This window comes from Haliotis rufescens, unplaced genomic scaffold, assembly GCF_023055435.1.
Source record: "Haliotis rufescens isolate VD_foot unplaced genomic scaffold, xgHalRufe1.0.p SCAF_3, whole genome shotgun sequence".
Lineage (NCBI taxonomy): Eukaryota > Metazoa > Mollusca > Gastropoda > Lepetellida > Haliotidae > Haliotis > Haliotis rufescens.
Genome location: NW_025964001.1, coordinates 23,098,769 through 23,113,351, shown reverse-complemented (window position 1 = coordinate 23,113,351; position 14,583 = coordinate 23,098,769). Strand labels below are relative to the sequence as shown.

The window sequence follows — 14,583 nt, the reverse complement described above, 5'->3', positions numbered from 1 at the left end:
CATCCATATATGTAGATGGAGTTTCTCTTGAACCAAAGCGGTTGCCACTGTAGACTTGATCAACCAGATCAAGGGCTACATAATCCACTGCCTTTATTCTAATGTGACAGTCAAGACATGAAAGGTCTCAATAACCTTTTTCATCTTGTTTCACATGATCCAACTTTACACAAAGCAGTGTGTGTGAGTGAGTGAGTGAGTGAGTGAGTGAGTGAGTGAGTGAGTGAGTGAGTGAGTGAGTTGTTTTTATGCCTTTTTTTCAGCAATATTCCAGCAATATCATGGTCGGGGACCCCACAAATGGGCTTCATACATTGTATGACTGTGGAGATTCTAACCTGGCCCTTCAGTGTGAAGAGCAAACACATGAACCATTAGGCTACCCCACCGCCCTCTTAGATAAAGTAAAGCTAGAATATCATGAAGAAATAAGTCGGTCCAAACATTGCGCTCAATGAATGTTTAGCTTCTTCACCTCTGAGGTTTCAAAAGTACTGTTGCAATGAAATAAAACAACATCAATATATATATTCAAAGTCCGCTGAACTATTAAATGTAATTCTGGAAGGCTATTAGCCCAAACAATATTCAAAAGAAAACAACCAGAAATAAAAGACTATTTAATTCTGAACAAAAAACATTTTAAAAACTGGCTACATCTCGAACATTTCACTTTCCCAGCATGCCTTACCGGTTTTATTATTCTACAAATGTCAGAATGCCATTTGCTGTTGAATAATTCATATGAAAATAACACAGCAATCATCAATTGCATCAAGTGACTGGTTGCTGTCAGGATTCATCTATCACATGTAACCTCCCCTTGGCTTGAGGGCAAATTGAATCTTAATGTTTAGCATGTCTACAGAGCAGTGTACAACATTGCAATCAACATAACTCAGCTTCCGATGCCTGGAACATGCACCAATGTTGTGACAGTGTTGTGTCACTGGGGCGAGGTGAAATCGGGTTTAATGCTGCTTTCAAGATTATTACACTTATTTAGCAACATGCATGCACCAGTGTGCTTGTATGGCTACTTGTACTAGTCCGTACTAATGCTGGTTTTATAGTGCTAGCCCACTGATATACCATGCTGCAGGTTAACATAAATACCCCACTCAGACACTGTATACTGACTCTGAGCCGACCAGTCCTTGTTTTATCCACTTAATGTCAAAAGCCAAGCAGGGAAACAACAAGTACCATCTTTTGACGTTTTTTTGTATGATGCGGCCAGGCAAAGAGTAAGAACTAGTTTAGAAGCACCTATTTCATGTCGTCTAAAGAATCTGAAAATTCAACTGCCCATGACGGCCATCGCAATCTGTGACTTTGGCCATTTGTCCGAAGGCCGAGTCTAGTACAATTCAGTTCTGTCTAGTACATGAGTATGCTCAGCTTGTAATATTCTAGGCCCGTGAAGATCCGGGTTAGAATAGGTCTTCAGCAACCCATGCTTGCCGTAAAAGCCGACTATGCTTGTCGTAAGAGGCGACTAACGGGAGCGGGTGGTCAGGCTCACTGACTTGGTTTGATGCATGTCATCGATCCCAATTGCGTGGATCGATGCTCATGTTGTCAATCACTGGATTGTCTGGCCCAGACTGGATTATTTACAGACCGCCATATGATGGAATATGGAATATTGCTGAGTGCGGCGTTAAACAACAATCAAACAAACAAAAAATTGTAATATTCTAACATTAAATAACATCCAAACCTACACATCATGCTGCTTATAGCCACATTTGGGCAAGTAGACTCAAAAGTTTCAGCACAAGCTGCCACAGCGCTATTGTTTTCAGAAATCATCCAAAAAAACATTGACATCTCTGAGCAAGCATTTACGTACATATTATTTACATTGATATCAAACCATTTGGAAACTCTCCAACAAGCTACACTTACAGAAATGTGTCACTCTTCTGAATCTAATCTGTATCCGATATATGCCTTGGAGGACAAACAGTTTCCATCACCTGTGACACCTGGACTTGCTATGTATTGCATCCATACCAGCATAATAAAGCCAATCCTTCTACTCCGTGAAACATTATTGATTATTCCCATCATAGATGGGTGACCTGGTTTACATACAAGCCAAAGTGATGGTGCTACTCCTACATTCATTATGGCAGGTCAATCTGTACTGACTTCATTACTTACAAATTCCACCAAAACTTGACATGACAGCTTATGGAAACAGGGGCGGGTCATATGTCTTGCTAGGATGTCCATATATGGAAGGAGTGTTGGTTTAGTAAAGTCGGAGTTGTGGACTAACTGGATTGTCATTACAGCTCTCAAGTGAGTGAGTGACACAGTGAGTGAGTGAGTGAGTCAGTTGTTGATTGCAACACTGCTTTGAACAGTACTATGTCAAGATAATGTGTATGGTAAATTGAAAGTGAACAGTTTATGGAGATAATCAATTGTATCCCATTTGTGTAGATGGATGCTCATGATGTTGATCACTGGATCGTCTGGTCCAGACTCGATTAATAACAGACTGACGTCATGTAGCTGGAAAATTGCTGAGCACAGCACAAAACAACACAACAAACAAAATAAATCAATCTCCAAAGGCCATAACATGATCATGATTGTACAAATGTTACTGTTTGGGGGAAAATATTACGGTAATTTTGAATAAATGCTTAGGATAAATGCTGCTATGGACATTATTCAGTTATAACACGAGATGCCAGTATGTGGAGAGGAAAGCCCTCAGAACCCAGGTCATGGACCAGCACTGGACAATCCAACTCCCCGTTACAGGTGCAGGCCACATGAAACAAGGAGCATAAATACTTCCTTCCTCAATCTGTCTTTGGGTGCATGCCCCTGATACCAAGACTGAACTAGCTGTAACTACTACCCAAAGGGAAGACGGGATCTGAACCAATCCATTACCAGTCCAGGTAGTTCTGGCATTCCATCTCCTCACTTCCCCAACACCAACATAATCAATATTGTGCTCCTGGCAGCAGGAAATTGTCACCCACTCGTTACAGCAACAGATGGGATAAGCAAATCTAACATATCTCACAGCTTTGGATAATTTAATACAAACTACTTAAACAGTCTGTGACTTTAGCCAATGGTCCAAAAACAGGTCCAGTAAGCTCAGGAATATTAGTCCATATAAACAGTCTGTGACTTTAACCATGTCTGAAAACAGGTCCAGTTAGCTCAAGAATATTAGTCCATATAAACAGTCAGTGACTTTAGCCATGTCTGAAAACAGGTCCAGTAAGCTCAGGAATATTAGTCCATATAAACAGTCTGTGACTTTAACCATGTCTGAAAACAGGTCCAGTTAGCTCAGGAATATTAGTCCATATAAACAGTCTGTGACTTTGGCCACTGGTCCGAAAACAGGTCTAGTTATCTCAGGAATATTAGTCCATATAAACAGTCTGTGACTTTAGCCAATGATCTGAAAACAGGTCCAGTTAGCTCAGGAATATTAGTCCATATAAACAGTCTGTGATTTTAGCCACTGGTCTGAAAACAGGTCCAGTTATCTCAAGAATATTAGTCCATATAAACAGTCTGTGACTTTAACCATGTCTGAAAACAGGTCCAGTTAGCTCAGGAATATTAGTCCATATAAACAGTCTGTGACTTTGGCCACTGGTCCGAAAACAGGTCTAGTTATCTCAGGAATATTAGTCCATATAAACAGTCTGTGATTTTAGCCACTGGTCTGAAAACAGGTCCAGTTAGCTCAGGAATATTAGTCCATATAAATAGTCTGTGACTTTAGCCACTGGTCTGAAAACAGGTCCAGTTAGCTCAGGAATATTAGTCCATATAAGTCTAGTAAGCTCAGCTAATAATAGATGCTTGCAGTCTGTGACTTTAACCTCTAGTCCAAAGCCCACATGTAGTAAAGTTCTGTTTGGTCTAGTAAGCTCAGCAAATAATAGTCCATGTAATAACACAAAATCTTACGTATATGATGTAAAGAGCCATGTTCAGGCCAGTCCGCTCAAATGTTCTTAAGGCACAAGTGTGGGAGTGGTGGGGTAGCCTTGTGGTTAAAGTGTTCGCTTGACATGCCAAGGCTTGGGTTCGATTCCCCACATGAGTGCAATGTGTGAAGCCATTTTCTGGTGTCCCCCGGGGGGATATATCTGGAATATTGCTAAAAGCAGCGTAAAACCATTCTCACTCACTCACTAACAAGTGTGAGTGTACAGAGCTTGGTCATAACTACTAGTCCCAAGTCCTAATCTAGTCAACTCTTCTTTCTGCCTAGCATTCCTCTAGCAAGCTCAGCTATAGTAGAAGCCATATATTAACACTAAAGTGTACAAAAACAGATCACAAAAGGCTGGTTTGGGCTTGTGGTTTTAAGACCCAAACATTTGTGGTACAAACTGCTTCAAGAATTGTAATTTTTTCAAACCAAATCTCAAAAGATATAACCACTGGAGATGTCCAATTTCAACTTAAGCAATGACCTTGTCATCAAGCAGAACCTTAGGGACAACGTAATTTTAGTCACTTCCCTATTTGACAATAATCATGACAATTTAACATAATCCATGTATGAATTCAGTTACTGTAACGACCATGAAAAGGACATCTTTACTGTCATGCTAAATTTCGACCACTGCCAAGCCATGGCTGACAAACATACTTAATCATAAACGACTTTCATTTGACATGTATGACTGAAGTTCAGCAGGTACATGGTGCCTAGACACACACAATACTGTTAAATCGCAGACAATATTCCACCTATTGTTTCAGCCAACAAAGACAAGATCTCTCCATTATTCATGCCGGACCACTGATGTAATGGCAGACAGCGCCAGTCAGTCTGATTGCCTCCAAACACAAACAACAATACCTCCTCCAGATCAATGCTCAGCTGTATTGATCTCCTATTGCACCTGAGCCTGATGGCCTAACAAGGTACCTAATCTAATTCTAATACAGGTAAGTTCAGGTGTGCATCTGGAAGACATTGCTACAAATACTTTCCAGCTCAATATTTGATAGTGCCTATTAGGCAAGACGGGACATGCTTATCAGGGTCGAAAGTGACGTAAGCATGATAGTCAAAGGGGCCTTGCTATAACCCTAATGTTAAAGTTAGATTTAGGAAGAACAAAGGAGATAGTTCTATGGATATACAACTACTTTATTACAGTGTTTGTTTGTTTGTTTGTTTGTTTGTTGTTTAACGCCGCACTCAGCAATATTCCAGCTATATGAAGGCGGTCTGTGAAAAATCCAGCCTGGACCAGCTAATCTAGTGATTGACATTATGAGCATCGATCCACACAATTGGAATACGATGACATCATTCAACAAAGTCAGCGAGCCTGACCAAACGATCCTGTCAGTCGCCTCTCACGGCAGGCACAGTCGCCTTCAAACATAACATAATCTTTAATTATTCCAAAAGTTCAGAATAGCCTATTTAGGTTTTGGATATACAGATCTGCTAGACAATATTTATCTCTGTTGTGACATTCAAGAACAAAATGTAACAAATGAAAATCCTTGTTTGTGTTCAAAGAAAATCGCAAACTGCCAAGAATATTTGATTTCAGTATCTATCTACTTGGTTTGTTAGACTAAATCTACACAAAAAGATATAACTTGACTTAATTTAATCATCTTAATGCAATTTCAAACATCACATTCAGTCTGAAGTTTTTGTACTTCACAGAAGACAGACAAATTTGATTACATGTACCTTCCTTCCTGATGATGTAAAGCAAGTGTGACCTTCATTACCTTTGACCTTTGCACTTGGACCATCTACGCTCTGCATCTTTACAAACTTCTATTGTCTGTGGACCTCTTGATATTGTTATTAAATAAATGATTTCTGGTGTCGCACCAAGGTTACTCTTTAAAAGAGATAATTCTATCAGGGATGACCTCCTCTGTGGCCTCGTGGATAGAGCGTCTGCCCAGAAAGTGAGGGTCACTGGTTCAATCCCCTGGCAATGTCATACCAAAAGATGTCAAAATGTGGTATTTGCTATTTATTGATACCCTGCCTGGTCTTCTGCATTAAGGGCTCAGCCCAGAGTTAGTATACAGTGTCTGAGTGGGATATCCATGTTAAAGTGCTGCATGATATCTCAATGGGTCACCACTATAAAACCGGCATAAGCTCAGACTGAACAACCCGTGTGCGAAATACGCTTCAGTCGGAAAGTGCACGTAAAATCTCCAAGTGTAAGTAAGTAAGACTAATACAAACAGTCACACATACACAAACATGCATGCACACGGTCATATGAGTGCAATAACCTGGAATGTTACGTTAAAGCCCATTTCACTTTACCACACCTACCGAGGATGCAAATTATTCAAAATTATCTATTGGCTTACCAATGACTAGCAGAATTGTAAGTGTTTCATGTGGTGTCTATTACTATTTGGGCTAGTACGTGTTTCAAGTAAAGAAAGGACTATGCTTGGGTTAATTTCCAGTCCGAGTGAGTTGGACTCAAGCCATTCAAATGAGAATCTGCTTGGCAGCTACTTTCAATTTAATTACGTAAACAGCTAATTATTATCCTATTTTCAAAGACAGAATGTCTCTGTTTAACACATGGCACCGATAACAACGTCTAGACCGAGACGGAATTGGGCATCCAAGTGTGGAGGATCCTTGACAGCCTATGTGTTCCATGAGTAAGTTTAACACCACTGAAGCAACATTTCAGCTATATCCAGCAAGGGCAACCAGGAATGGTCTTAAGAATTATTCCCATGTGGGGAGTGAGTTGGGATTAAAGCCGCTTTGAACAGTATTCCAGTTATATCACGGCAAGTTAGCTTATGTGAGAGGAAAGCCCGAAGTGATGCAGATCTCAGGCCTTTATCACTATGGTGAAACCCACGAGCAAGAGTATGGTGATGACAAGCCTTGAAACATAACCGGGGTGAACTGGGATTTGAACCCACAATCATAGGTTTCTGGCATGCCCAATTGATGCAACTCTGCACCGTGAATTCAGCACCTAAGACGACTGGGCCACCCATGCCCCCCACTCATGTGGAGAACCAGACCTAGGTCTTAGGCACAGCAAGTGAACACCATAACCCCATAGGCTCAGTATTCCATTAATTACCATAGAATAATCTACAAATTAATCTCATCTCAAGATTGGTCCAAGGTATCAGAATCATGTCGATCCTGGTAGGAATAAAATCAACTTCACCAATTACATCAAACTGAAGGAGAGAATCCAACATCTTCCTAAAATTATTCGGAAGAATTCTCTAAAAACCAATCAGCTGAGGGGATTCAACAGGTTATGATTCCAAACCATAGTCCTGCCTCAATTATTGCCCTATGGGATATACAGGCAGAACAGAATCAAAACGTCACGATTGATGATATTATTGGGAATCAATAGTATGAGTCATCCCAACCTTCCTTCTCTCCCTCCTGAGGAGGAACTACGCAGTTCTAAGCCTTGGTCAGAGTCTTCGCTAGTACAATCCCATGTGCAACCATGGAAATCAAATTATATCCCCCTTAGCTAATATTAATATTGAAGATTTCGTCCCGTGTAGATTCCTGACTACACACAGATCTTTTCCTGCAATAATCTATAGATGCTGCATGTTCTAACGACAATCTTGATGAATTGACCATGTGGACAGAGTTTCAGATTGGTCTATTCTAGGACATTGACTGACTGTTAACCAAAATGTCTAAACGATTTTTTCAAAATTTGCAATGAAACAGAAAAATGGCTTCAGCCTTCACCTTGATGTTGGAACAACTGTTAGCCCCTGGGGTCCAAAGTATGAACAATATATCAACTGTTATCATGGTTATCATAATGGAGATATGTTAAATAATACCCCTGATTAATTCTGTAAAGAGTCGTTTCTACTTTTGTGGAAGAGCGAACTTCAAAATTCCATTGATTTTGTTAGAGACACATTAGTTAAATAGCTTTACCCAATACAGGAGCCATCAGTCTCTGAATGTCTGCAGCATTAGCAGAATGTCTGCACCACCATCAGCAAACAGGCCAAACAACAAGTGCAGATGCTCTCAAATGGAACACAGCCTCAAAATACCTCTGAAAATGTCCTTTGGATGGAATCTCAGGGAAACAAGAATACAGGCATGATACAGCAATAAACCTGAAAGCAACAAATGGAATTCAGTTGATTGGATACATTACCATAATATTAATTACATTACGGTCGAGGCGGACTCCTTATCAGCATCATGGTCACTATCTGTCAGACTATGATAACTCAGACCACTTTCAACGTCACCCTGGTTACCCGGGACCTCTAGGGAACACAGTTTCATCATCTCTCATCCTTACCATGAAAAGAATATTAAAAAACAAAAAACAAAAATGAGTCTGTAATGGTTCCCATCTGGGCTCACTTTTGTTGCGTAATGAAAGGCAATTTAACAAAAACATAATCTTGAAATATTTTCATTTCAGAGACAAAATTGCAGTGAGGAATCCAGGGTATTTGATGGTGATGTCCAACAACATAATCCTAATAATACTTTCAGTGATTCAGATTTGACACTACATATTCACATGGTGCAGGGCTTATGTGTATTTGATGAAGATTTCTAATTTTTCTAATATTTTTCAGTGAATCATATTTGTCACAACACATTTTTATCAATCCACAGACCGCCTCCGTAGACCAGTAGTGGAGCGTCTGCCTGGAGAGCGGAAGCTCAGGGGTTCGATCCCTAGATGTATCGCACCAAAATATGTCAAAAGATGGTACTTGTTGTTACCCTGCCTGGTGCTCACCATTAAAGGCGGAAAAACAAGAACTGGTCAGCTCGGAGTCAGTATACTGTGTCTGAGTGAGGTATTCATGTTAAACTGCGGCATGGTATCTCAGTGGGCTCACACTATAAAATCGTCATTTGTCCAAACTAGTACAAACAGCCACACACACATGCATGCACGTCGCTATATTCATAAGCGCAATAATCTTGAACGTGATGTTAATCCCTATTTCACTACACCTTATAATTGACACATCTGATACTTATTTATTTAGTTTTTAATGATAGAATTTCTTCCATTATGACATGTTTCAATGAACAGAATGTTGATGTTGGATCAGCCAGGTAAGGGTAATCTAACCCCTACAACCTCCTCCACAACCACAACCACAAACCCTCAACCCAATTCTTCATCCAAGTCCATGTGAACCTAAGCATAGCTTGTAGGCCATGGAGGCGAGAAATGATGCACAATTCCTGGTGAAAATGGAATGACCATAATTCCCCAGAGTAGTTCAGCAGAGCTACAAGAATGCCAGCAATGGAATGTAGGGCAATCTTGACAGGTTGTTCATTGCATAATGACCCAGAAAAATAACACCCAGTCAATGGAAATCAACCCAGCTTCATGAGCAGCATTGTATGTAGTGCTAGGCCTAGGAATGCTGACTCTAGGAGTAGTATAGGTGTAGTATACTACTCTAGGAAAACTGTAGACTAACATATAGTCAATGAAAAAACAAACATTGTTTTTCCCTGAAGCTGATTAGCTGGCTCGCCTTGCTTTTTCATAATCTAGACTGGATTTTGTTTAATAAAATACACAAATTCCACAGGTACCGGTAAATGCAGGATTAGGAAAACTGTGACAATACCAGTATGTATTTTGCATGTTTTGTGGCATTTGATGGAGTTCAGGTTATCATGGTTACATGGCTATGTATCCCAGTGAACATTCAATGTATCCTATTTCTCATTTTTCCTGCTGATATGAAATATTGTTGAAATATTGACTTCTGAGCATGAGGTGTAGTGACGTGTTACATATCCAGTACAGGGGTGCCGATCCAATCGAAATGATAAAAGACTGTGTGCATCATGTGCATGGGATATAGTGACGTGATACATATCCAGTACAGGGGTGCCGATCCAATCGAAATGATAAAAGACTGTGTGCATCATGTGCATGGGATATAGTGATGTGATACATATCCAGTACAGGGGTGCCGATCCAATCGAAATGATAAAAGACTGTGTGCATCATGTGCATGGGATATAGTGATGTGATACATATCCAGTACAGGGGTGCCGATCCAATCGAAATGATAAAAGACTGTGTGCATCATGTGCATGGGATATAGTGATGTGATACATATCCAGTACAGGGGTGCCGATCCAATCGAAATGATAAAAGACTGTGTGCATCATGTGCATGGGATATAGTGATGTGATACATATCGCAATACAAGGATGCTTGTATAAATATTTCCCAGTATGAAATGATAGAGACTCAGAGTGATTTATTAATAGTTGGGGTTTTTTTTATGCAGCTTTGAACAATATTCCAGATATATCACGGAGTGTCAGTTTAATGTGGGAGGAAAACTCGAAGTGATGCAGGTCTCAGACGTTTACCACTTTGGTTAAACCTACAGGCATGGGTAGGATGACAAACCTAGAAACATAATCACAGCAAACTGGGATTCAAACCCAGAATCATAGGTTTCTAGCGTTTCCCCAAGGGACGCAACTCTGCACAGCAAACTGCGACAGCCAACCCCCTGCCCCTACATATTTAATAACATAGTAATAGCCATTTTCACAATCAATATAGAAGTAATTGATGCTCTAACGTCAAAAGGATGTGTGGGAGTATCTGAAAACTGATCAGATGCAAGAAAAACATTAATTTCTTGTTTGAGTTCTTCTTAAAAACTCTATTATTATTTGCACGAGGATGCATTACAATGTTTAACAATACATTAACGTATGTAATTGCAGCTTGCCAAGTATAAGGATAACATATGTCAGCAATTCATCCATCAATGTACTTTATAACTACTCCAGTATTATAATACTGGCTCATGTGAAACGGATACAACGCTATCTCATGGTTCTCAAAACTCGGGCTGTCTGGTAAATATTTAGACTTCTTACCATTTATCATGTTTATGAACTCATATGTCATTGCAAAAATCAAGCTAAAAGATAGAGTAATATTTTTATATTTTACTATGCATCTGACATGTTTGATCAACAGGTCTTTGAAGTTAGAGGGGTGGAACAAAGAAAGAAAAATTTCACAAACTTGTAGGAACACATTAATACCGGTATGTAGAACAGTGTTAAAACTAAATGGGGTCCTGGAGTCTTTGATGATTGTGTTACATCATTTGAATCTTGGAACCCCATCATTCTTTAACCTTTAACAGGAGGGCTATGGCAAGGACTCCTTGACTTACATGCTGTAGTTCGAACACGGTTTAACATGGGGAAGATTATAGCAGGTGAACAAAACTGCGACATAACATTCCTCTACTGAGTAGTCTAAGTACTGTGCACTGATACAGAAGGAATCTGTGATGATGAAGAAAGAATTTCTATTAATCTGCAGGATACCTTCACCAACATGTGTCCATCTCATTTGGATATCTTAGCATAGGCAGTTTACCGCTATTATTTTCCAAGGGTCCAATGAACTCTGTTTCCAGGGACCTAAGAAACCTCTACAATGTAACTCATTGTTCTTATTGTCTCGATTCTGTTAAATGTACAAATATCTATTTCCAAAATCATGTAAACAGCAATGAAGGTAGAATGACATTACATAACACTTACAGGGGCTGCATCCCTTGATGCAACTGTTCAAAATTAATAAAGAAAGTCATTGTGTCCTTGTCATAACTCAGTAGATATGAATAAGACAGGAGTAAACAAAAGGACCCAAGGATCCACCTAAATTTCAAATTCTGTATGATTATTAGGGCTGGGATGATAGACCAACTGTGAGATCCGATACCTTTCTCACGATCCAATACGTATCATGATACTTGCATGTGTTGTTATCTGTGGTGCGTAAGCCATCTTATTCATAGACAGTACCTGGCACACTGATGATTTACAGTTGGCAGTGTCAAGTTTGGCACAACAAATGAAAATATTTATGTTTTCACTATTAATTTGCACTACTGATTAGTGTTTAGTGGAACAGTTATTAAAGCAAACATTTAAGGTCAGAATAGATATTTTTTACTTAGTGTGCGACTGTGATCGATGCTTGTATTGAAAAGTAAAAAATCTGGATCCACCGATGCATCAGTGTATCGTCCCACAACTTATAATTATGCAACATCACTAGATTCACTATCTTAGTTCAAGGGGGATGATTTTTGGGATGGGTTGCATGGACATTCTTCACATTAATTTCGAGATTTAGTGCAATTAAACAAGAGTCTGGTTCCGGTGTCCTGTAACTTAAACCCTGATAAGAATTGAAACTGTATTCAGTGACCAGTAGTAGGACAATAGGGAATGACTTTACTTTTTTATGCAGATTGTGTGAGTGGTGCGTGCTATGGGTAGAGCATGAGATGCTTACCCTTTCAGGAACACCTGGTGTCATAACTGACTTTTAGTGATCAATCCATTACCATTTTGTGCTTTGCGCCTGGTGGAATCTGTTTCGGCAGAAAACTGTGACAATTACCCTTTGGCCTTGATGTTTTGAATTTACATTAACCTATTTATTATATTTATATATGAAATTTGAATCTCAATGTCAAAGTAGATTGGTTGAAGATGATAAACCACATGTACACAGAAGGTTAAAGCTCTAAATTACTTGCTACATGTAGTTTTATTACCATGTTATGCACAGATCATGCTGAAATATATATGGGGGAAAAAATCCACATATTTACAAAATTATTGATGAAAGTTCACAATGATTTAAGCTACATGAGTATTGTGAGAACCATGTAGTTGGGAACATGAAAACTAGGTTAGATCTAGGGGGAAATGTTGCCAAGTTTGTTAACTTAAACATGTTAAGCAAATGCGCCAACGAAACGATAAATCACAAAAGGAATATAAAACTAACCATTCATTGGAAGACAGGAAAGTGAAAGATCCAAACTTGTGTCACATTTCTGCACTTGGATTATGAACATTTCAGAATATGAAATGTAATTACCACATATCATAAATGGGCAATTCAACCAGGTCATCATCATAACCATGCAACTGGGTAATGATAATAATACAAATATATTGCCGCAACCCTCTTAACATACAATCTAATTATTAACCACTATTTTATTTTATCATATTTCATTTGGTCTTATTAGTAATACATAATATCTTACTATCATAGGCCTATTTGTTTGAATTCATCCATATTGTTGAAAAACCTTTTCCACAATGTACTAAAAATATCGGTTCCCAGTCTGACATGAAACAAAATGCTTAGCTGTAATTGCTAATCATGTGCACCAAAAACATGAATTCCGAAATAACCTACTCTAATAAATAAACAACTTGTGGATTCACAACCAGTGTGTATTGAAATAAAACCTGTTGATTAGCTTGAATAAGCATGATTGTGTATTGTGTGTGTACGTAATATACCACGAATACAAAGGACAGGGTGACAAGGACAACAAAAAAACATCAAACAGCCCTGCCATCAGAAATCTCGTTCCATAGCAGACGAACCATTCTGTAGTATCAGGAAGCTAGTATCCACAGACTGTTGACATAATGCCATCCACATTATATTCTCACAGGCTGGTTATACAGCCACGAAATCACTTTCGAATACTCACTGGCAGTCATTCACAATTTCCTCTTGCGTCCTGATCTGCACAGGAGCAAATTTGTCCACCTGTTCTTCAAAATTGCAAAAGCACTTGGATATTTTTTCGTCAAATGAGTTCACTAAATCCTCCAGAGAACCAGAAAATGTTTCGCCGAAATTCTCGGCCACACTGTTATCGTTATTTTCCTTCGGAAGGTCCTTGCTTAACGTGTCTTTGTTACAGTTTTCATCGTCTGTCGTCTTAGCAGTTTGAAACTCGTTGAATTCGTTCCAATCCTCTGTTTCAATCGACGCAAGGGGAGCTTCAAATTGTAGCTCCGCCATTTTCGGAACCCTCATTCTGTCTGCTACGACGTCCTTCACCTTTTCACGAGTTTGACCTTTGACCGGCGATACAATGGAACGTCACTGAACAAGTGCTCGCTCAGTCGCTGCAGATGATTCAGAACTGACACCTGATGTGCATGGAGACATTGTAATCGTTTCGTAGGGACTAGATACAACAAAATCTAAAAGTTTCTTCTCAATACGACCGAGATGGTAGTATTTTTAACAGAATGTTCACCAGCACGACATCTGCACACAGCTGCAACTTGAGGGATTTTCAAAGTGATCCGCTCCACTCGGGCGAAGTTTCCGATATTGATTTTCTCCAACAGAGGAGATCGTTTACATTAAATATTCATTTGTTTATATTGCATTTCAAGATTTTCTTACATTTCATTTACTAATTTATGTATATGTACATGGCCTATTCCTCGGGATGGAGCAAACCAAGGCCCAACATATACAGTGTTGTGACTCCCAAGTGTGAATCATAGCTTGTCAATGATTCATCCTACGAAAGAATAGCAATGAATAGTTGATCAACAAAAAGATTTTTCCATGTAAATGCGTGACATTCCTCGGTATATCACGTACATATTTACAGTATGGGTGCGTACGGCTTATGCCCCGTTCACATGCACAATATTTACTCACGTAAGTAATTTTGCACATG

At 39.3% G+C, this 14,583-nt stretch overlaps 1 protein-coding gene across 1 annotated transcript in view; it reads right to left on the bottom strand.

The window, feature by feature from the left end:
- Nucleotides 1-14,196, bottom strand: part of LOC124146488 (fasciculation and elongation protein zeta-2-like) — an 87,920-nt gene extending 73,724 nt beyond the window's left edge. The window contains exon 1 of the mRNA XM_046516801.2: nt 13,591-14,196. Coding sequence (XP_046372757.1) covers nt 13,591-13,922 — 332 coding nt within the window. The 5' untranslated portion in view covers nt 13,923-14,196. The remainder of the gene's footprint in view (nt 1-13,590) is intronic.
- Between the last annotated feature and the right edge of the window lie 387 nt (nt 14,197-14,583).